General features: G+C 46.2%; 1 protein-coding gene across 9 annotated transcripts in view; it reads left to right on the forward strand.

Annotated features, from left to right (window-relative positions):
* The first annotated feature begins 660 nt into the window (after positions 1-660).
* Positions 661-21,654, forward strand: part of HECW1 (HECT, C2 and WW domain containing E3 ubiquitin protein ligase 1) — a 321,722-nt gene continuing 300,728 nt past the window's right edge. For 8 of the 9 annotated variants that reach the window (XM_060247678.1, XM_060247681.1, XM_060247685.1 and 5 more), the window contains exon 1: positions 672-724. In XM_060247678.1, coding sequence (XP_060103661.1) covers positions 695-724 — 30 coding nt within the window. In that variant the 5' untranslated portion in view covers positions 672-694. Of the gene's footprint in view, positions 725-21,654 lie in introns of all 9 variants that reach the window. The other variant, XM_060247682.1, reaches the window with a different exon arrangement.

The raw sequence follows: 21,654 nt of genomic DNA on the forward strand, positions 1-21,654 counted from the left end.
CAAGAGCCAGTTGCCCCGGGGGGAGGCAGACAGGAGCCCTCCAGGGGCCTGATTCAGCCCTCGGGCCGCATGTTTGACACCCCTGCGACTAGGCAGTCAAAACCTTGGGGGCGGGCGGGCAAATTATCTCAGAGTCGGAGCGCCGCCGTGCCGCCCACGACCCCCGCTGCAGCCTGCAGGCACCTTCTGAAAAGCCCCTTCGACTAAGCCGCGGCGGAGAGGCAGAAAGAGGCAAACTGGGTGAGGAAAGGGCCGGCGCGGCTGCAGGTCCCGCTTTCTAGCTCCGGGACGGCGGAGGCGGAGCGGCGAAGGGAGAGCCCCAGCGGCGCGCCTCGTGGTTGGCTTCTCTCGCTCGGTAGCCGAGCGAGGGGCGGAGCGCGGCGGCAGCAGCAGCAGCAGAAGCCGAGGCGGCAGCAGCAGCGGCTCTGCTCATCCTTTGGCGGCGTCTGAAGCGCCACCGCCGTTGCTGCTGCTGTTTGGACTCCGAGGCGGAGCTTCGCCGGGCGCCCTCATCGGCCGGCTGCGAGCAGAGGCAGGCGCAAGGGCGACTGGGGGTGGGTGAGCCGGCGCCAGCCCGCCAAAGGCCGTCCCTGGACTGCAGCAAGCCAGGCGCCTGGTGGAGCCATGAGCCGCACGTGGGGGATCTAACGCCTGCCCTGCCTGCCGCTGCTGCTGCTGCTGGCCCAGGAGGAGCATGCTCTGTTCCCAGCCCGGCTTTCTTCAGGTAAGGCGCCCGCCGCTCTGCTGCCGCCTCCCGCTCTCGCCTGGCTCCCCCAACCCCGGCCTGCATCGCCGCCCTTCTCCCCACAGCAGCCCTCAAAGGCCGCGGAGGGCTGGAACTGGACTCTTGGCCCAAGTGGCCGCGGTTGGGGAGGGCTGCAGTGTCTCCCCCCCCCTCCCTCCCTCCCTCTCCCGGGCTCGGGGACGCATCCTGGGTGTTATGAAATGCCCCCCCCCCAGGGCCGGCCTAGACTATCTGGCACCCCAGGCAAGGCTTAACTTCTGGTTCCCCCCCCACACTGATAGCATCACGAAGTCACATGGGGGCACTCAATTTGGTGCCCCGCAAGGCCAGCGCCCTAGGCAGTTGCCTAGTGGCAGGGCCCGTCCTGCCCCTTTAATCAAAGCAGGCGATGGTAGGTTATCTCTGCGGAGAGGGGCTGGCGAGGGGCTTCTCTTTTTTTGCTAACTGCAGGGGGAAGGACTGCCTCGCCTGGTCCAAACTGAAATGGGCCTTTGAGTGAGTTTCTGCCGGGAGGGGGCAAAGGGTTTTACAGGCTTTGTCGAGTCATAAAATACCTGGGATATGAATTTCTCCTCCTTTCCTTTTCCTGTGACTTCATGGGGACTGTTGTTTGCATATTTGTAGGGGGGGGGGAGATGTATGGGGGGGAGAAATGAGTGGAGAGTGGCAGCAGAGGTGTAGTTCCCTACTCCTTCCTTGGCACTGGCTATAGATGGGAAAGCAAGGGAGGGCTTGTGTTAATGTCAGTAGCCCAGTGATATTTTGCTTTTTTATCAGGGGATCTTTGGACATTTGGCGAGCCCCTCCCCTGTCTTTGGGACCATCAAAGGAAGTGGGAAGCCTGTAGGCATCTTCTGTTTGTGGGGGGGGGGGCAGGCAGGGGGTGCCTTTTCTCTATGTTCAGCATCTGGGTTGGATTTGGTGTTTGTAGCTCTTGGACCGTCAGCTCGACCTAGCAAAATAAAAGCAGCGATGTGAGGCAGGGTTCCCCCCCCCCCCAATCTGTAGTTGATGCTCATTTGGTGGTGTTTTATGGGCTGTGTGGTGAAGGATTCAGGTTTGGTGTTTGGATGGTGGGGGAGTTCTTGAAGTCGCCTCCGACTTGGGGTCAATGCAGCAAATTCTTAATACTGAGGGGTGATGTTATCTTCCTTGCTTCCTGCCCCCTCTGATGTTGTTTTCAAGTGAACGGGCACCATATCCTCCTTATTAGCATGAAACACCTCTCCTGAGTTCCGTGCATAGGTAGCGGATGGGTAGCAAGCAAAAAGAGCCGTGGCGCAGCTGTGGAGGGGTTACAACTTAAAAGAGCAGCGGTGCAGCTATGAATGCAGCCTTTTTTCTTTTTCTTTTTTTTAAAATTCTCTTTCCTAGCTGCATAGCACAGCACATACATGCAAACAAACAGTTTGGAGACCGTGTGTGGCATTTCTTCAAATGAAAAGCCGTTATTTATTTGGCTCCGGCCTGGCTGTTTACATTGTTCCTTGGGAGAACTGCAGAGGCACCCCCGTTTGTGCTGCACTCAGCAGAAGTGCGGAGGTGCCGTACACCAGCAATCACTTGGGCTAGGAGGAGAATCCTGCCTCGGCTCCCTTTTTTCCCTGTGTTTTTAATCGTCTGCCATCTGATTCAGTGGGGCGCATCCATGGTCTGTAGAGAACGGCATTTGAAGAACAAGAAGCGGGGGGGGGGGGGGACACCGCTGCTGCCTGGAAGATGTAGCATAGCAGGTGGTCAGCTGTGCCTTTGTTGAGTGGTGAACATACAAGGATTCTGGTTATTACAGTAATTCATTTTAGCTTGGGGATTCATTTGAAAATTTGGATTTTCCACTAAGAAGGGATTATCATTTTTCTCTCCCCCCCCCCGCCCCCGCTCGCTCAGTGTGTATTTTGTAAAGAAATGGACTACAGTACAGTGCGTGTCTTGGCTGCTGTCTGTACTTGTCTTTGCTGTCGCCTCTGAAATACTCGTACAGTTATTTCTTAATAGTGCAGCGAGTATTTTTATTCCCATTCTGAATGCAATTGCATCCAGCGAGTGGTGCATTTTAGTGGTTTGGAAAGTCATTAGAAAAATCTGGGAACACTTTGATTGGAATTCCCAGAGAGAGAGATCAGCTAGTTACTATGCTTTCCCCTGTTGTTGTTATGTTTGGGAAAATGAATAGTTTCGAATGCCTGATTCAAAAGCGATTTGAATGAAGGCTAGTACTAAACAGGGTTTGAAAACTTTGGAGAAGGAAGCCAGGGCTTTTTTTTGCTTTATGTGTATGTGCCTGGTTTGGTTTACGAGTCTTTCACTAGGGATGTTCACACGTGCATTACGAAAGGTCTTGCCTTGAGAGCCAGTTTGGTGTAGTGGTTAAGTGCGCTGAATCTTATCTGGGAGAACCAGGTTTGATTCCCCACTCCTCCACTTGCACCTGCTGGAATGGCCTTGGGTCAGCCATGGCTCTGGCAGAGGTTGTCCTTGAAAGAGCAGGTGTTGTGAAAGCTCTCAGCCCCACCTACCTCACAGGGTGTCTGTTGGGGGTGGGGGGAAAGGTAGAGGCGATTGTGACCACTCTGAGACTCGTAAGATTCAGAGTATAGGGTGGGATATAAATCCAATATCATCATCATCTTCTTCTCCAGTGACTACTTATATTTAATTCCCATAGGGTTTTCCCATGTCATGGGTTTTCATTACACATATGAAATGTGTGAGTGTTGCTGCAGATCATGCAAGATACCATATGCAACGTGGCTTTAGCTTATACAGGCTAACAGATGTTTTCTTTGGGCTTCCCAACAGTTGGTAGAGCTCTGTCTGTCAGCTTTTCTGCATATATAGGCATGACTATTTAAAATTTTGCCAGAGAGTTTGCTGATATAAAATGGGCAGTAGTTTCAAATCTGGTTTTCAGATCATTGCAGGGGACCTTGGAATGGCTTTGGAGATTATTAGTGAAGGGGATAGAGGTCCTTGTTAGGAAGATGGGTAATGATCTAGTTTTCCCATGACCAGTCTTCCTATGCAAAGTATAGCTAGGCTGAGGCGTAGAGGAGTGTTTTGTGCAGAGCCCCAAGAGGTGACAAAGTTGATGTGAAAGGGCAGAAAGTTTGGAAACCTTTGCTTTTTAAATTAGGCACCCTGGGGTCACTTTGGGGATTTTGAGAAAGGGTGGTGAGTATTATCAGCAATTGGCTGTCATGGGGAGGGGGTTGCTCATGGCAGAATGCTGGAAAGTTCCATGGCAGATGTCCTTTTACAGCAGAACCAGCTGTTTCCGAATGGTCCTTCCCTGCAGACACAAAAGTTATGCCTTCTAGACTCTTCTAGAGCATTTTCTGCTTTAGGGAAGGAGAGGAAGCTGGGAACGGCAGCTTCAGTTTGGAAAAGAAGATGCTGTTGGGTTTCACCTTACAAAGAAAGGAGGGGTTTTTGTGTTGTTCAGTCACATGGAGAGGTTGTCAAGCCCAGAGAGGCAAGTATATCTGAGGCTGAAGCGAGGATGCTGTATCTGGAATGAGTTCAGCACTTGCAAATCAGGCAGCTGGTAGGGAGCGACCTGAAATTCTGCTTTTTTCCTATTCCTTTGGGTTGTGTCCCCAGTGCTCAAGAATCATTCAGACACCAGGAAATGCACTGGTGGGAGATGGTCCATGGGTACCATGTTGGAGATCACTCCATAATTACATCTGTAGACTCTCCATATATTTTGTTTACTATTTTCATATTGTTTGTTCATTGGAACTCAAGGCAGTGTCCATGGGGCTCCTAGGAAGTCCAGGCGCTGACCAGACTCAAAGCTACTTTGCTCAGCAAGGTTGCTGTATCATGTGCCTCTTGACCATATCTTTTATCTGCATACCAAGCTTGATAGCCACAGTCAACTTACTAGGCTGCAGCTCTTCCAAATGTTAGAGATAACTTGCTGGCTCATAGTTCCTACACTGCTGGCTGACAATATATTTTTAACCGGGAGCCATGATTTGAATGTGGCAAGCTCTGGAAAGCCACCAATATTGGTATCATTTATTACTTCTGTGTCAAAAACTAAAGCACAGAAAATGGCCCCGTAAACCTCTTCTACTCGTTTATGGTAAACCGCTGTGGATGTTTTGATAGAGAACTGCTCAAGCCCATTTTGCTGCTCTCACACATTTGCTCACTTAAGGAATCACCTTTCATTTACTTCTTATATACCCTGCCTTTCTCCCCAATGGGGATCCAAAGTGGCTTATATTGTACTCCTGCCCTCTTGTTTTATCCTCACAACAGCCTTGCGAGGTAGGTCAGGCTGAGAGTGTGTGACTGGTCCATGGTTTCTTACCAACTTCCAGGGCAGCATCTGGACTGCATAAGGGGAGAACTCTATCAAGGGTATTCATGCAGTGGGGAAGGAGTTAAAGAGTGAGATGGCTGAAAAAGTGGCAGTCGCATGTGCTGCCGAGCTTGGGGGATGTGAGGGGGAGGGTCTCCAGAATGCCAGTAGTCTACCTCTGTTGCAAACTATATTGTGGTGGCAATTCCAAAACCTGTTGACTTTTGAGTAAACATACCTAGGATTGAGGCACAGATGAGTGGCTGAGAATGTGAGCTGAAAGAGTTCATGCTTTTGAGTGAGCTAACAACGTGCCCCTCCCCTTTTTAAAAGGGAAGCAACCCCCCAACTCAAACTGTTAGCCCCTACAATGGATTCCACCCCCTATTCCCTCCCCCCATACAACAAAGATCTCATTTACTGTCACAGATGTATGGATTTCATAATGCCTTTGATTAATCGAACAGGTTTTTAGGCTGGCACTGCAGATATTCTCTTGCTACCTATTTGTGTTTTTAAATAACATATATTTCTTGTGGCCTTTTCAAGATCAGTCTCAGCAACCATTAATTTTTCCATTCCCCCTTCTGGGCCTTGCACAGTTTGTCAAAGCAGTGATGGAACGCAGAAATCTTTTAAACAGCTATTACAATATTTTGTTCCTTAAGCATTAACATAAAATACGCTGCTATTGGGAAGCGCACTTAAACCAATATCTTTTTTATAATAACGTTCCTGACGTTTCCATGTGAGTGTTTGTCTCTGCTGCTCCCAGAGAGGGAGGGAAGAAGTGTCTGCAGAAAACTGTCTAGGTGAAGCAAATACATAGCTATCAAGAATGTTGTGTTTCCAGAGCTGACTTTCTAGATACACGCAAGAATCTGCAGAGAGAGGAAACTGTAGCTTGAAAATGTAGCTTGCCTCCTTTGCGCAATATCCCCCCCAATTTCAGGCAGCTGAAGCACACTGAAAAGGTTTTCTTTTACTGTGACTATTTTGGATATGCCTCCTGCTTGGAAATTCCTTCTGTTAGTACTCTAGGGGTTTCATTATTGAATTTTTCACAGCAACATTTTGGGAACAATTGCCTTGCATAAACGTGAGGGCAGAAACTAACTGACCAACAATGTGCCACAAATAAGTCATGTATACAACCTCCTAGGATGGAGCATTTTAAAGTCCTAGTTAGTGTCACCTGTTTAATTTAGAAAAGCCATTGCTTATGAAAAAAAGATGCTGATTCTTAGAGTTTTACTATGACTTTAGCTCAGTGGTCCGCAACCTTTTTGGCACCAGGGACTGGTTTTGTGGAAGACAATTTTTCCATGGACCGGGGGGGGGGGGATGGTTTGGGGATGATACAATTGCACACTTTATTTCTATTAGTTTGGTGTGGTGGTTAAGTATGTGGACTCTTATCTAGGAGAACCGGATTTGGTTTCCTACTCCTTCACTTGCAGCTGCTGGAATGGCCTTGGGTTGTCCTTGAAAGGGCAGCTTCTGGAGAGAGCTGTCTCAGCCCCAGCCACCTCGCAGGGTGTCTGTTGTGGGAGAGGAAGGTAAAGGAGATTGTGAGCCGCTCCAAGACTCTGAAATTTGGAGTGGAAGGCAGAATATAAATCCAATGTTGTCTTATTATTATTATTACTACACTGTAATATGTAATGAAATAATTATACAACTCATGGCCCGGTTGCTAACAGGCCACGGACTGGGACCGGTCCACCGCTCGGGGGTTGGGGAACCCCACTTTAGATTATTAGGATTTAGTTTTTAGGGTGGTAAGCTTTAATTGGCTGAAAGATTTGGTTGATTAATCAGCTGGAGGTTTTAATCATGACTATGGCTTAAAGGGCACGTTCCTTCACTTTCGGAGCCCATTTTGATTCCGGTGTGTAGCTGAAATACAGATCAAGAGATAAATAATTGAAAGTAGCCTTACTTTCTAAGAGTAGTACTGTTCACTAAGTATTAGTGCATGCTTCCATCTGGGGGGAAAACTCTATCCTGAGGGTTCTATGGCATGCAGACTTATTTAAAGGGACTGTTGGTTTAAAAGGCAGATGGCTTATTAACTAAAGAGTCTTTAATTGTTGGGAGCTGATTTTAGAATGATCCCTGTGAATTTCACCATTGTTTTTCTTTTAATTAATGACTGTTTAGGTGCTAGAGATCTGGAAAGCAAGCAAGACTGCAGTACGGATTATGGAGATAGATTATGCTCAGTAGTGAAGGAGCTGAAGAGTGGCTGGATGTTAGGTGCTTGGGATAGGCTGTGCTGTAACTTACTGTCAAACGTTCTTCTCTGCAAAGCTTACTTATATACCTTTAGAAGGGGACTGGCAGGAGCCATGTACAGCTGTTTTTTTAAAAGCATGTACATTGTTTGCAGTTAGAGGGGGTTTGTGTTGGCTGGTCCCTACTCCAGTATGGAGGCTTAAAGAGTTAGTGGGGATCCATGCAATGATCACCTCGAGGTTAGACTACTGTAATGCCCTCTACATGGGGCTGCCGCTGTACCAAACTCGGAAACTGCAGCTAGTGCAGAATGCAGCAGCCAGACTGTTAATGGGACTACTTCGATGGGAACATATATGGCCTAGGCTGCGGGAACTGCACTGGCTGCCAATTGCGTACCGAGTCCGTTACAAGGTGCTGGTTATTACCTTTAAAGCCCTATATGGCCGAGGACCTGTCTACCTTAGGGACCGTCTCTCTCCATATGTTCCCCAGAGAGCACTGAGATCTAGTTCACAAAATCTTCTGAAAATCCTTGGGCCAAAGGAGGCTAAGTTAAAAACAACTAGGGAGCAGGCCTTCTCGATAATGGCACCCCAATGGTGGAACCAGCTGCCAGAGGAGGTGCGGGCCCTGCGGGATTTTAACCAGTTCCGTAGGGCTTGTAAAACCGCCCTCTTTCAACAAGCCTTTTAAGTTGAACTTAGCAGTAACATCAAACCATCTTTATATATACGGAGTTTATAGCACAGTTAAGTTTTACTGGATTTTAGACTATTTATGTAATTTAATTAATATATGAACAGTTTTATATTGTTATTGTTTGATTTTATTGTTGTTGTATCATGGTATGTACCATGTCCTGTAAGTCGCCCTGAGCCTGCCTCGGCGGGGAGGGCGGGGTATAAATAAAAATGTATTATTATTATTATTAAATATCTGTGTTTTGGGTTATTTGTTTTGTTTTCAGGACTGAATCTTAAACTGATGGAATTCTATAGCAAAATGCAAACTCTTTGTTTTTCAAGCGGTGAGCTTTGATCTTCCCAGGGGTGTGATAGCTAAGCAATTGATTCTTTTGCTCTCAGAATTCTTACTATATATAGGCCAGTTTAGAAGGGGATACAAGAAGGACAGAGTTCCCAAAAGTGCAGTTCGATTTTGAATCGAAGCAAACTGACAAGAGAGTTTTGTATAAATGAAAATGGAACCCTGGCCACTTTTCTTATGAGCCTAGATCCTCTTTTTTGCATTGAACAGATTATCCAAATGCCTAGAGAAAGGTTTTGTGAGTCATTTGTGGAGTTCTTTGGCCTTTCTGTGGTTAGGACGCGATGCACTTGGACAACCGTATTTGTTCGCGAGAGAGGTGTTCGGTTTTGCCAATCCATCATAAAAGCAAATCAGCAGCTGGCAAGAGATGCTGCTGTGAGCGGTGGTTTTCGGCTTCCTCTTGTGTTTGCTTCCATCACCGCCTTGAGTGAAGCAGGCATGGTGCTACCAAACCGTCTCTGTTTTGAATACTGTTCTGGGCTGTCGTGCTGATAAGGGAGGCGAGGCACTGGTTTCTGGGCTGGGGGTGGAGACCAGATCAGCACCAGCGCTATCCACCAGGTCAGCCCAGAAATTTGAAGGTCAAGAGAATTTTGGAGAATTAGGCTGCTCTCCAGAATGGACCTGCCTGGGCCAACCTCAAAGTTTGTGCAGTGCTGAAGCAGGGGAGGTCACACACCAAATGAGGAATCTTGTAGGATTCAGTGACCTCGCTTCACGTGTGCTGGAGTGGAGGTTTTGGTTCTGCCAGAACTCAGAATTTGAATAGAAAAAACAACTGTGCCCAAAGACAAAACCATTAGAAGTATCAAAAATTTCTTAACAGTGTATTATCACCAACAGTGATACCAGACATTTAAATACATCCAGCCAAACAAGCACAGTGTCTCTTAAGGCAACAGTCAATTCTCCTGTGTGACTCGTAGGTTTTTTTCTAGTCATTTAAAAAGTCACGGAAGATCTGAAGTTCAAATCACAAAGAGGAGTCAATCCACAGTGTTTGACTCAAAAGGGTAGTTTTCCTTCATGTGCTCGCCAGCTTGATGATCCACGTTTCGCTGAATAGAGCTTTCTCCACAAACCGAATGAAATATTGACTCATGAAATTACCTTTAAACAATCACTTGCACAAGCCCATTTCTCAAAACATTTTTTTCTCAAAAGACGGTTTTAGAACTCAGAGTTTGGCTCCTTCCTCCATCAGGTGTGCATTTCTCCATCTGGTCCAGGCCTCCTGTCTCCTTGGCTGTTGGGGTTGTGGAGGCGGACAGTTGGTCAGCTGGAGAGCTAGCTCTCTGCCTCCACTCAGCTCCCTACACAGAGCCTGCTGAGTTGCAGGGTTGGAGTTTCTGTCCAGGGTCTTTGAAGTGTTTGGAGCCTTGGGCAGGACCTGAAATGTGGGGAATCCTCCTCGCCTGGAGAAGAGCCATCCCATTCTAGCTCTGATACAGGACAGGCCCTGGTGCAAATGCTGTATATTCTTGCAATGTAGACTTAAGTGTGCGTACTCAGGAGTAAGTCCTCTTGAATTAATTGGGACTTAATCTGTAGTAAGTGTTCTTGTGATTACAGGCAAGAGCAGAGTCAGTCGGGGGGGGGGGGGTAATGGAGGATCCTTTCCCACCTTATGTCCAAAGTTGACCACTACAGACCCATTGCAACAGCCACTGCTTTTTTCCATATGCTTTTTCTTGCATTGGAAGCAGTTGTTTCTCAGGAGTTCAAGTTTGATCCTTGGGGGTCTAGTGATAGTGTGGTATAGAGCCGGTTTGGTGTAGTGGTTAAGTGCGCAGACTCTTATCTGGGAGAACCGGGTTTGATTCCCCACTCCTCCACTTGCAGCTGCTGGAATGGCCTTGGGTCAGCCATAGCTGTTGGCCATCAGAGCTTATTTGTTCCTTCCACCAGTTCCCCATGTGGATGCCAGAATTGCCTGCTGGTGAAACTTGCTTGTCCCTTAGACAAATGGATGGCATAGTTGTCAAGTGAAAAGTTACCAAAACTTCATAAGGTTCTGTTTCATAATCATCTGCAGTATGGTTGCCAGGCAATGAAAGGGTAAGATAGTCAGATCCACATTACGAAACTTCTGGATATTTGCGGATGGAATTGCCTGCTGGTGAAACTTGCTTGTCCCTTAGACTCAGAACTGACAAATGTGTTGCATCTCTCCTTTTCATTTCTTTGTTTACTATTTTCCGGCTTGCTCTCTCCCTTCCCACAGTGACGTTCAAGGAGGGGAGGTATGGCAGACAATTCCATTCTCCTTTGTCCAAAGTTTAAAGAAATGTCTTTGATCAAATGAGAAACTGCTGGCATCGGAAGCTGGATTGATGCAGATGTGTCCACACAGCCAAGTTGCATAGTGTTTCTTAGGGAGACCCATGAACACATGAAGTTGCCTTATACTGAATCAGACCTTTGGTCTGTCACAGTCAGTATTGTCTACTCAGACTGGCAGTGGCTCTCCTGAGTCTCAGGCTGAGTCTTTCACATCACCTACTGACTGGTCCTTTTCATTGGAGAAGCTGGGGACTGAACCTGGGACCTTCTCCTACTGAGTCACAGCTCCTCCCTGGCCCAAAGCAGGGCTTTTTAATAGCAGTAACTCCTTTGCATATTAGGCCACAACCCCTGATGTAGCCAGCCCTCCAAGAACTTGCAGTAGGCCCTGTAAGCTCTTGGAGGATTGGCTACATCAGGAGTGTGTGGCCTAATATGCAAAGGAATTCCTGCTACAACAAAATGAATGTGTAGAACTGACCTGCAAAGTTTTCTTATTGGAATTCATTTAGGTTCCCATGAAATACCTCAGATGTTGGTCCAAGAAGAAACCTGCCCTTCAGTTTGCCTCCTTATTTCTCTTTTGGCCATATGTCTTGGCCTTCTCTGCCTACATTGTGCACAGAGTCCCAAATTGTAGAGGATCTTGGCTTGATGTGCTGTAGAAGCTTCCTACAGGCCCAGTTCAGCTTGTGTTACTACTTGAGACAGAATACGTATAGAAGCAAAATCATCAGGACAAAAGAAGGCTTATTTATTTATTTAAAACATGTCATGCTCCATCTTTCCTCTAGGACTCAAGGTGACTTGTATAAGCAACAACAAGTTGCAGTAAAATTAAGACTGCTGTACAATAAATTTCCATGCAACAAAATCAGGGTCCCCATCTTAGAACAAAAATCAAAGCAAAAAACTTTCTCCCACAGCTCTAGTACTTTCAGTAGAAAGGTCTCCAGAACACACGCACACACACACACAACACATACAGAATTTTGCATGCTCTCTGTAAAGCAAAAAGGTGCCATCTGCACTTGTTCTGTCAGGTCATCCACAATGTGGGCCCCCACTGTTGAAAATTCCCTTCTTCAGGCTGCAACAGAGCAAATTAAAGGGAAAGTACAGTGAGGATAAAATGAAGGCGAGGAGAATGATGTAAGCTGCTTTGGGTCCCACTCCCCACTGGGGAAAAAAGGTGGGATATAAAGACGTAATTGATTAGTGATTACTGATCTTTGCGCTACTGGAGAGATTGAGAGTGATGCTCTGTATTCTTGGTGCCCAGGAGGGGCAACATTGTGAGGACTCCTGGCCCCACTGATGGATCTCTTGATGTCACCTGGGGTTTTTGGCCACTGTGTGACACAGAGCGTTGGACTGGATGGCCCATTGGCCTGATCCAACATGGTTTCTTTTGTGTTCTTATGAGAGTTCTGTCTGTATACATGGCCTGGTCTTAAGAGAAGAAAGCTCCAATTTTTATCTAAGAATGTCAGACTTCCTACGGATCCAGTTCAGCTTGTGTTACTTCTTTTTCTCTCTTTTTATCTGTTTCCTTTAACCAGTCCTGATGATTAGGAGCTTTAGACTGTTTCCAATGCCTAGCAAAAATGAACCTGGCAATGATAACAATGTGTAAAGCAATTAGTTAATCTCTAGAAAAATCAGAAAGATAATTCAACAATACTGACTCTGGCTTATAAGGAATTAGCTTGTGTTACTACTCGAAGCAGAATCATTGCAGCACAAGAAGACACATTTATTTATTTAAAACATGTATGTCTTCTGAGGAAGGCAACTGGTGCATGGGGACATATCAGGAAATGAAGTCTAAAAGGTATAAAGGTGTCAGGATATGAAGGGCTTTAAAGGTAATAAGCAGTACTGTGAATTGGGGCCGGAAGCAAGCTGGTAACCAGTGCAAATGTGGAAGCTTGGGACTGAAATGAGAGTTGTCACTGGGCTTGGGACTGAAATGAGAGTTGTCACAGCAGATGCGTTTATGGAGATGCGACAGATTGGTGGGGTGCATGCAAAATATGGTAGGAGCCTTGTCGGCTTGAAGAGAAACTGATGGCAGAGGGGTACAGCAAAGAGCTCTAGCTATTTGCTGCACGGATCTCTAGTGCCCACTGTCAAAGACTCATCAGACTCAATAGCCTCGATGTCAGTTATGATCTGTGTTGCTTGGGTTCAGGGACTACAGATGTCACGTTGTTTGTGGTGATAGCTTTCTGCAGTTTTAATCAGGCAAATGGAATGTCCCTCCTACAGTGTAGAATCAGCACCGTGACTCAGCAGGAGTGCAATGGGATACTGAGTCATGACGGTGACCTGAACCCAAGAGAGGAAGTAAGTTCTTTAAATCTAATCATCTGGTCCTAAAGGAAACAACGTACGCTGCTTGAGGATGGCGTTAGTGTTTATTATGCAGGAAGGACTGGGTTATTGCAGGGGTGGCCAAGCTTGCTTAACGTAAGAGCCACATCGAATAAACGTCAGATGTTTGAGAGTTGCAAGACATGAGCATCAGATGTTTGAGGGAAGGCAGGCAGGTAAATAGATGAAGGGGGAGGGGGAGGTAGAAAGAAAGCATCTTTAAATGCATTCTCCAAGCTGCCGTCTGGCTTGGCTTGGGGGGGGTGAGGTAAAGAGAGAAATAGTTTCTCCAAGCCAGCTGGCAGGGTGGTGGGGGCTTCAAGAGCCACACAATATGTGTGAAAGAGCCACAGTTTGGCCCCTGAGCCAGTTTGGCCACCCCGCGGTTATTGGCATCCCCATGACCATTTTGCACCAGAGAGAAACGTAGCGTAGTGTATCTTACCCCTACCTTACCACTCCACTTAGCAAAGCTTGTTTATTAAAATATTTATACCAAATCCCCACCTTTCCTTTTGGCTCAAGTTTGACATCATCCTCCAAATTAAGGGACCCTTCCATTGGAGAAAGAGCCCTTGAGTTGGAGGGAGGCTTCTTAAGCTGGGTGGGAGGCTGAGGGTGGTTTGATCCACTACCAATACCAGGAGGACAAAGTGTGGACTTTTGCTAGTGTGGCAGGGCTAATGGTGTGTTCTCGCTGTCCCTTAAAAGCAAAAGAACTGCTTGCTGGCTTAGTCTAGGTTTCTCTCTAGGTCAACGTTCTTCAGCAATAGCCAGCCACATAGGGTTGCCAACTCCAGCTTAGGAAATTTCTAGAGAGTTGGGGGCCATGCTTGGGGATGGTGGAGTTTGGGGAAGGATGGGAACTCAGCTGGATTCATTGTCACTGTAGGACTAGGGTTGCCAGGTCCTCGTGTCTTGCCGGCGGTGAGTGGGAGGGAGCTTTCTGAGAGGGGGGTGGGGAGATGTTTCCGTGCATGACGTCCCAGTGTGATGATGTCACTTCTGCATGAGCAGGGCCATGGCTATTGGTGGCAGGGCTCCCACCTGGGTGCTGACAACCTTTTCTAGGACATAACAATTATCCTAGACTCTTTGGTGTATCGTAGCTATGGTATTCTGAAGCTGCCATTTTCTCCAAGGGAATTGATCTCTGGAAATCAACTGGGATTCCAGGAGACTTCCAGCCCCCTCCTGGAGGTTGGTGAGCCTACAGCCATGTGTTTGGGAAAGTTCACAGGCGCTGCATAGTGTAATTGCATGGTACATGGTGTAATTGCCATGGTCTGCTGTTTGCCATCAGCATCCAGATCTCTTGCTTCCTTCAGTTTTCTTTCCATTTCATTCGCTTTTGTCCTCCACTTCTGTAATGTTTCAAGTATGTGGCAAATGGCACAATGTGCCTCTTGCCAGCATTTAAGAGAACTACTCCAGTGCTTGATGCTATGTATGGCCCAGCTGCAGCTGCAATCTAAAACTCCTAATCTGCCCATTGATTTGCCTAATTATGTACTAAACTTCAAACTGTAGGCATTCATTTTAAGCTTACAGTTCATATTTTTATGGAATTATGTCAGTTTTGTATATATGTGATACCGGGAGTGATGCTAAGCAGGTCTGCTCAGAAGCAAGTTTCATTTTATGTGGGGAGAGGGGGCTTATTCCAGGAAAATGTTCTTAGGCTTGTAAACATTGTCCTGGAAAATGGGGGAAAGATGTTCAGGATTTGACCCCTTCTCTGGCAGTGCCTCCTGTAAAATGTCCTCCTATGATGCATTAGGGTGTTTCTTCTAAGTAGGAGAGCAGAACAAAGGGGAATAGCTGGGAACTGTGGGAAATAATTGAATAAATAAATCTATAATAGAGCAGATTTTGGGAACAGATGTTCCGTTTTTAGAACTTCAGGTGCAGAAGCATGTGGGAGCATAGCTTAATGAGTAATCAAGCAATAGTTATTTCATACTTATCCTGCAGGATGACACACTTTAGAATAACTCTTTTTCATCTCCCAAAGAGCTCTGTAAATAGGTTGGACCAGGGGTGGGGCCAAACTTGCTTAAATTAAGAACCATATAGTATAAACATCAGATGTTTGAGAGTCTCAAGACATGAACATCAGATGTTTGAGAGAAGAAGGATGTAGGTTTATACCTCACCCTTCTCTCTGAATCAGTGTCTCAGAGTGGCTTACAATCTCCTTTATCTTCCTCCCCCACAACAGACACCCTGTGAAGTGAGTGGGGCTGAGAGAGCTCTCCCAGAAGCTTACAAGGACAACTCCTGCTTAGAACTATGGCTGACTCAAGGCTATTCTAGCAGTTGCAAGTGGAGGAGTGGGGAATCAACCTCTGTTCTCCCAGATAAGAGTCTGCACACTTAACCACTATAAGGAAGGAAAATAGATGGAGGGAGAGGTGGAAAGAAAGCAACTTCAACTTTGAATGCGTTCTCCAAGCTGCCAGCTGACTTGGCTTGGAGAAGTGATTTAAAGAGACAAATGCTTTGCCCATGCTGGCCAGCAGGAGCAGTGGGGGCTTCGAGAGCCACACAATATGAGTGAAAGAATCATATGTGGATCCCAAGCCACAGAGTGGCCACCTCTGGGTTAGACTGAGAGAGAATGCCCTGAAGAGGTTTTATGGAATCAGACAACTAGTCCATCTAGCCTAACCTGATTACTTGCAGCTGTTTGTTTTATTTATTTATTTACATTAGACTTTTATCCCGCCCTCTCTGCTAGCAGACTCAGGGCGGCTTACAACAGTTGTTTACATGATTTAAAACAATAAGTCAATAAAATCTATAAAACATTAATACAATTAAAATCTAAAAACTATTCCACGGTGCTGAGGCAGAGGTCATTCCCATCATTAGATACTGGGGATTTGTGATAAGGAGCCCCGTGGCACAGAGTGGTAAGCAGTACTGCAGTCCAAGCACTGCTCATGATCTGAGTTTGATCCTGGCAGAAGCTGGGTTCAGGTAGTTGACTCAAGGTTGACTCAGCCTTCCATCTTTCCAAGGTCCGTACAATGAGTACTCAGCTTGCTAGAGGTAAAGTACAGATGACTGGGGAAGACACTGGCAAACCACCCTGTAAAAAGTCTGCCAAGGAAACGTCATGATGTGACATCACCTCATGGGTCGGTAATGACTCGGTGCTTGCACAGAGGACTACCTTTGCCTTTTTACCTTTTACTGGGGACTCAACCAAGGACTTTCTGCATATCATATAAAGGCTGCTTGCCATATATGTGCAGGGGGAGGGGCTGTGGCTCAGCGGTAGAGCATCTGCTTGGCATGCAGAAGGTCCAGGTTCAATCCTTGGCACCTCCAGTTAAAAAGGAACAGACAGTAGATGATGGGAAAGACCTCAGTCTGAGACCCTGGAGAGCTGCTGCCAATCCGAGTCGACAGTACTGACCTCTATGGACCAAGGGTCTGATTCTATATAAGGTAGCTTCATGTATGTGTACTGACTAGTGATCCCTCCTTAAAACTGTGATTAGGTCTTCCTCTTCCAGTCAGCATGATGTAATGGCTAAGAGTAACAAACTCTAATCTGGAGAGCCAGGTTTGGCTCTACACTCCTCCACATGAAGCCTGCTGGGTGACCTTGGGCCAGTTCCAGTTCTCTCAGAGCACTCTCAGACCCACCTACCTCACAAGGTGCCTTTTGAAGGGAAGGGAAGGTGATTGTAAGCCACTTATGGTTAGGTCTGCCAAGGTTAGAGGAGCCAGCGGAGGATGCGGGTTGCACTTAAGAGGAAGAGGAAGGAACACCTGGCATTTCAGCAACATGCCTATGTGACCTGGAAGTGACATCAGTACATCAGGGGTGACACTTTGATTTTTGGACAAAACTCTGTGGTAGAATTAGCTTCTACCATAGAGTTTTTACCCAAAAACCAGGGCATGCCCCCAATGTGCCTACTTCACTTCCAGGTCACATAGTCGCATCACTTTAATTTCTAGTGTTCCTCCATTTTGGGGGGGGGGAGTAATGTCCCCCTGCTGGCCATCTGACTGGTTGCAGAGAGGTGGGGCTTGCCACTGGTGAGTCTGGCATCCCTACCTAAGGTCAAGAAAAGCAGGGTATAAAACCCCTACTTTTCTTCTTCTCCTTGTATCCATAGCTGTGCCTCTGTGGCTCACATGAGATGAATCCTTCCTGCTCTCAATCGCCAGTTGGTTCATTGGTCGCCTTCATCTACAGAATCTTATCATGACTGTCTATTTCTGAACTGCAGCTGACGTCCTTCCGATCAAGGTTCTGTTCCTCCATCCGAGCATTGCTAGTCTAGGACTTTGAGCTTCAGGCAGCTAGTGTGGAGGCTAGGAGCAGAAAGCAGGAAAGGAAGGATGGATTTTAGCTTCTCGATCTTGAGCTGATCAGTCGAGTTTCCAACCCAGATATTAAGGATTGTTTACCCTTTCATATACTGTACCTCATAACGTTAGTTTGGAATTTGTGGGTTTTGGTGTTAAGCCAAGCCTTCATAGTGGACTCATGATCGAGTTCACTATATTATATAAGCAAAACTCCCTCCTTCACAGCATGCAAGTGTTCCTTACTTCATGGGATCTGTAAGCTGTTCCCGTGTCACGTTCTTGATTTCCTGATTTATTTCTGTGGCACGGTTAAGGTTCCACCCTTGAGATTTTCCTCAAAGCTGAGACATAATTCTCTATTCTGCTAATAACTTTGCCAGATGAAGAAAAAATAATAAAGTGGGTAATTGTAGAGTGTGATAGTTATCTGCAGCACAGTTCTTGATAAATGTGGTAATTTCTGGGTTGCGGGATCATCTTTGTGCCCCGCACAATGAGAAAGTAGATTAATAATTTATTTTAGAATAAAATGTAGACTTTTTCACTGCCTACTAATATGATGTAGACAAAAAGCATTAATGACCATAGTTGAACAAATTATACCTTGAACAATTCTGGGGGGGTTTTTTCTTCCAAAAAAAGATCCTACTTCAGTAAAGTTAACTGAATGTTAAAATGTTTCTGTCAGGAATGTGTGTGATTGTGGAAAAGGTAGAAGTAGTTGCCCAGTAGAAGTCCTTATACTTTTAATGCCTAGAGCAGGGGTGTCGAACTCATTTGTTATGAGGGCCAGATCTGACATAAATGAGCCCTTGTTGGGCCAGGCCGGGCTGTGTCGGGCCAGGCTAAAGATTTTTTTTTAACGTAAATAAAACATTGCTAAAACATTAGCACTTTTCGGTCTTAAAGGTGCTTTCTTTGTATTTCTTCCATGAGGTCCAGGGAACTAGGAAGCTCCGGCTCTTTCCCTCCCTCCCCAGGGGACCAGGAGGGGGAGGCGCTTCAACCAATGGAAAAAATAGAGGTTTTGCTCTGTAGCTGCTGTGCGAAAACTTGCAAAACGAGTTGAAATGCAGAAGGAAGCAAGAGAGAGGGAGAAGGAAGCAGACAAGAGCCAGTTGCTGGGGGGCCTGATAGAAGCCCTCCAGGGGCCTGATTCAGCCCGTGGCCTAGAGTAACAATAGCATTGGGAATAAAGGCTACTTGGATTTCGGGCAGACTTAGAGGAAGGATTTGTGGTTTTGGTCATGTTTCCTGTTTCCCTTTGCCCGTTGTAAGAACAGTGATACCCAAGAAAGGGCAAGTGGAGCAGAATAATAGGCAAAACAATGCCAACTATATTGTTTGCACTAAATAAAACTGCAAGTAATAATACCTTTTCTTAAAAGGGTGCCAGTAATGGATGCTAGAGGAAGACATTAGTTGAGGGGTGGCTGTAAGGATTCCTCAGTGAGTGTGAACTTGTGCCACAACTGGCCTAACCCATTTAGGGTTGTCTGGTATACAGAGCAACACTTTTTTTGGCACATTTCTGTCCTCATCTTAATTGTTCTTTAGGCTATCAGCTAGGCTATCAGCTATCTTTAGGCTATCTACCCTCAGGTGGTCTGTGCCTGTCAAAGAACTCATGGGTTGTGGGTTCCCATTAGGTTTGCCGGTCTTGGATTGGGAAATACTTGGAGGATGGGGGCGGGGTTTGGGGAGGGGAGAGATTTAATGTGGTTATAATGCCATGGAATCTACTTTTTTTCCAGGTGAACTGATCTCCATCACCAGGAGATCACTTATGGTCCCATGAGATCTCTAGCTACTACCTGGAGGTTGGCAACTCTGGTTCCCATGCACACTGGCAAACATTTGGGGAAGAATTATACAAACTCAGTGCAAACTAAGTTCCATTTAGGTGAGGTGCTGTAAGAAGACCCCCCCCCCCTGCAGTTTTGTGGTTGGCTCTGCCTCCCATGGTGGCCATTTTGTGGTTGTGCCCATCACCTTGTGTCAGAATTACCAAAGGTGCCCTGAGGCTAAAGAAGGCTGGGGATCCCTGTTGTTCCCAGAGCCACTGGGAGAGGTCATATGGGAATTTACAATGGCATCCAAAGTTATACCCTTCTAAGACCACTGATTTCAGTGGACTTGGACTTGGAAGGCTGTGAGTCTGCACAGAATGGTACTGTTAGAGCCTGCTAGTGATACTTAGATTTTTTTCTCCTTAAAAGTGTTATGTGATATGATAGGTGTTTTGATCCTGTAACAGATGGGATGAAGTTCAGTAAGCTGAAGTTCAATCCAGACAAGAAGGCACTGCTGTTGGTCAATTTTGTACTAAATAAGGGATGGTGGAATCAGCCTACTGTCATTGGGATTGTACTCATGTTGAAATAAGATTGCCAGGTCTGTGTTGGAAAATACCTGGAGACTTTGGGGGTGGATCCAGGAGGGGGTGGGGTTTGTGGGGAGGGGCCTCAGCATGGTACAATGCCCTAGAGTCCACCCTTCAAAGCAGTCATTTTCTCCAGGAGATCAGTTATAAAAATGGGAAATCTCCAGGTTCCACCTGGAAGCTGGCAATCCTATGCAGAAATATTAGACTGCAGACTTCTTTAGGAGGTAGGAAGTACCTAGGGTTTTAATCTGTTGGCCTTGAATTGTAATGTTTTAACTATGACTCGTAAGCTACCCTGAGTCATAAGGAAAGGTGGGATATAAATATTTTAATGAATAAATATAAAAAAAAATAGCCTCACAGTTTGGGGGTGCTATTAGATTTGTGTTTACAGCTGGAGGCTCAGATCCACTGTGTGGCAATTTGCACCTTTGGCTGGCTTCATTTGGTTTCCAGCTGGGCCCTTTCCCTTGAGAAAGGTGATTTGTCCACTGTGAATCCATGTTGTAATCATGTTTCAGACTAGATTACTGCAATCTACTACATTTAGGGCTGCCTTCTGAAGACAATTTGAAAGCTCCAAAAGCTCCACTGCTATCTGATATAAATGACATTAAATTTTATACATGCCAAAGGACATCAGGTACTGATTCTGTTCTGAGCTCAATTCAAAGCACTGGTTACCTACGTAGTCTGAATATTTGTACCTGTTCTCACATGAGTCTGTCCAATCATGGTTATTGTAGCCATGTGAACTCCATCATTTTCTGTGACCATGTTAGACAAGGCTTTTTCTGTGGTGGTTCCTCAGTTAGACACACCCTATAGGCAGTTGAAAAGCCCATCCCAAGACAAACTTCATATGTCTCTCATTAACAGAAGAGCCAATTTGGTGTAGTTGTTAAATGTGTGGACTCTTATCTGGGAGAACTGGGTTTGATTCCCCACTCCTTCACTTTCAGCTGCTGGAATGTCCTTAGGTCAGCCATAGCTCTGGTAGAGGTTGTCCTTGAAAGGGCAGTTGCTGTGAGAGCCCTCTCAGCCTCACCACTTCACAGGGTGTCTGTTGTGGGGGAAGAAGGTAAAGGAGATTGTGCGCCACGCTGAGATTCAGAGTGGAGGGCGGGTTATAAATCCAATATATTCTTCTTCAAAGGAAAAGTTGGGGTTCCTATCCCTGTATTTTTCTTGTCAAGTCTGTGGTGGAACACTCAACAAGGAGAATCAGCAGGTGGGAATAGGACACTTAGCCCTATCTGCACAGAACCAGGAGTAAGCCTGGCTATGGGGAAGGACATCGGGGAGGAGAATTTACAGTAGAGAATTAATTTTTTTCACTGCCTCTGCCACACAAGTTCCCACTTGTGTTATCTGAATAAACTAATATGAATGCAGTGTTCCATTCCCAGTCAGAGCTGCTGTGTTGATGAAGGTAACTCTACGGGGTCTGGGAATTCAGTGCCCAGGTACATAAGAGAGGGTAGATTTTATGCCCTCCAATCCATTCCTTTCTGTACCCTTTTCAGCCAGCCAACTTATTTTCCTCGAGAAGGCATCCAAAATGGGAATTGACTTGAGCTTAGTTATTTCAGTGTTTGTGCCTGAGGACTCTCCCTATCCCTTGGTTGGTCTGGACTTCTTATATGCTGATGTCTGTAACAGATTCAGACACCTAGGGCAGCGGCATGACAGAAACCAGAGACCATCTTAACTGTAAATATTGATGTGAATCTTAGGCTGTTCTGTAGAGCTTACCCATCATCTAAGTGAGCCAGATTTCCTGGAAGCTGCGGCTTGCCCCCACCTCACTTTATGAGTTTACAAAAGCCAGTATCCTTTCGTTAGGAAAAACATAGTAATAAATTCTATGGCGAGGTAGGTTAGTTATGTCACAATACGAGGTTTCAGGCCATTCTCTCCTTGTTGGAT

This window comes from Heteronotia binoei, chromosome 10 (genome assembly GCF_032191835.1).
Source record: "Heteronotia binoei isolate CCM8104 ecotype False Entrance Well chromosome 10, APGP_CSIRO_Hbin_v1, whole genome shotgun sequence".
Classification (NCBI taxonomy): domain Eukaryota; kingdom Metazoa; phylum Chordata; class Lepidosauria; order Squamata; family Gekkonidae; genus Heteronotia; species Heteronotia binoei.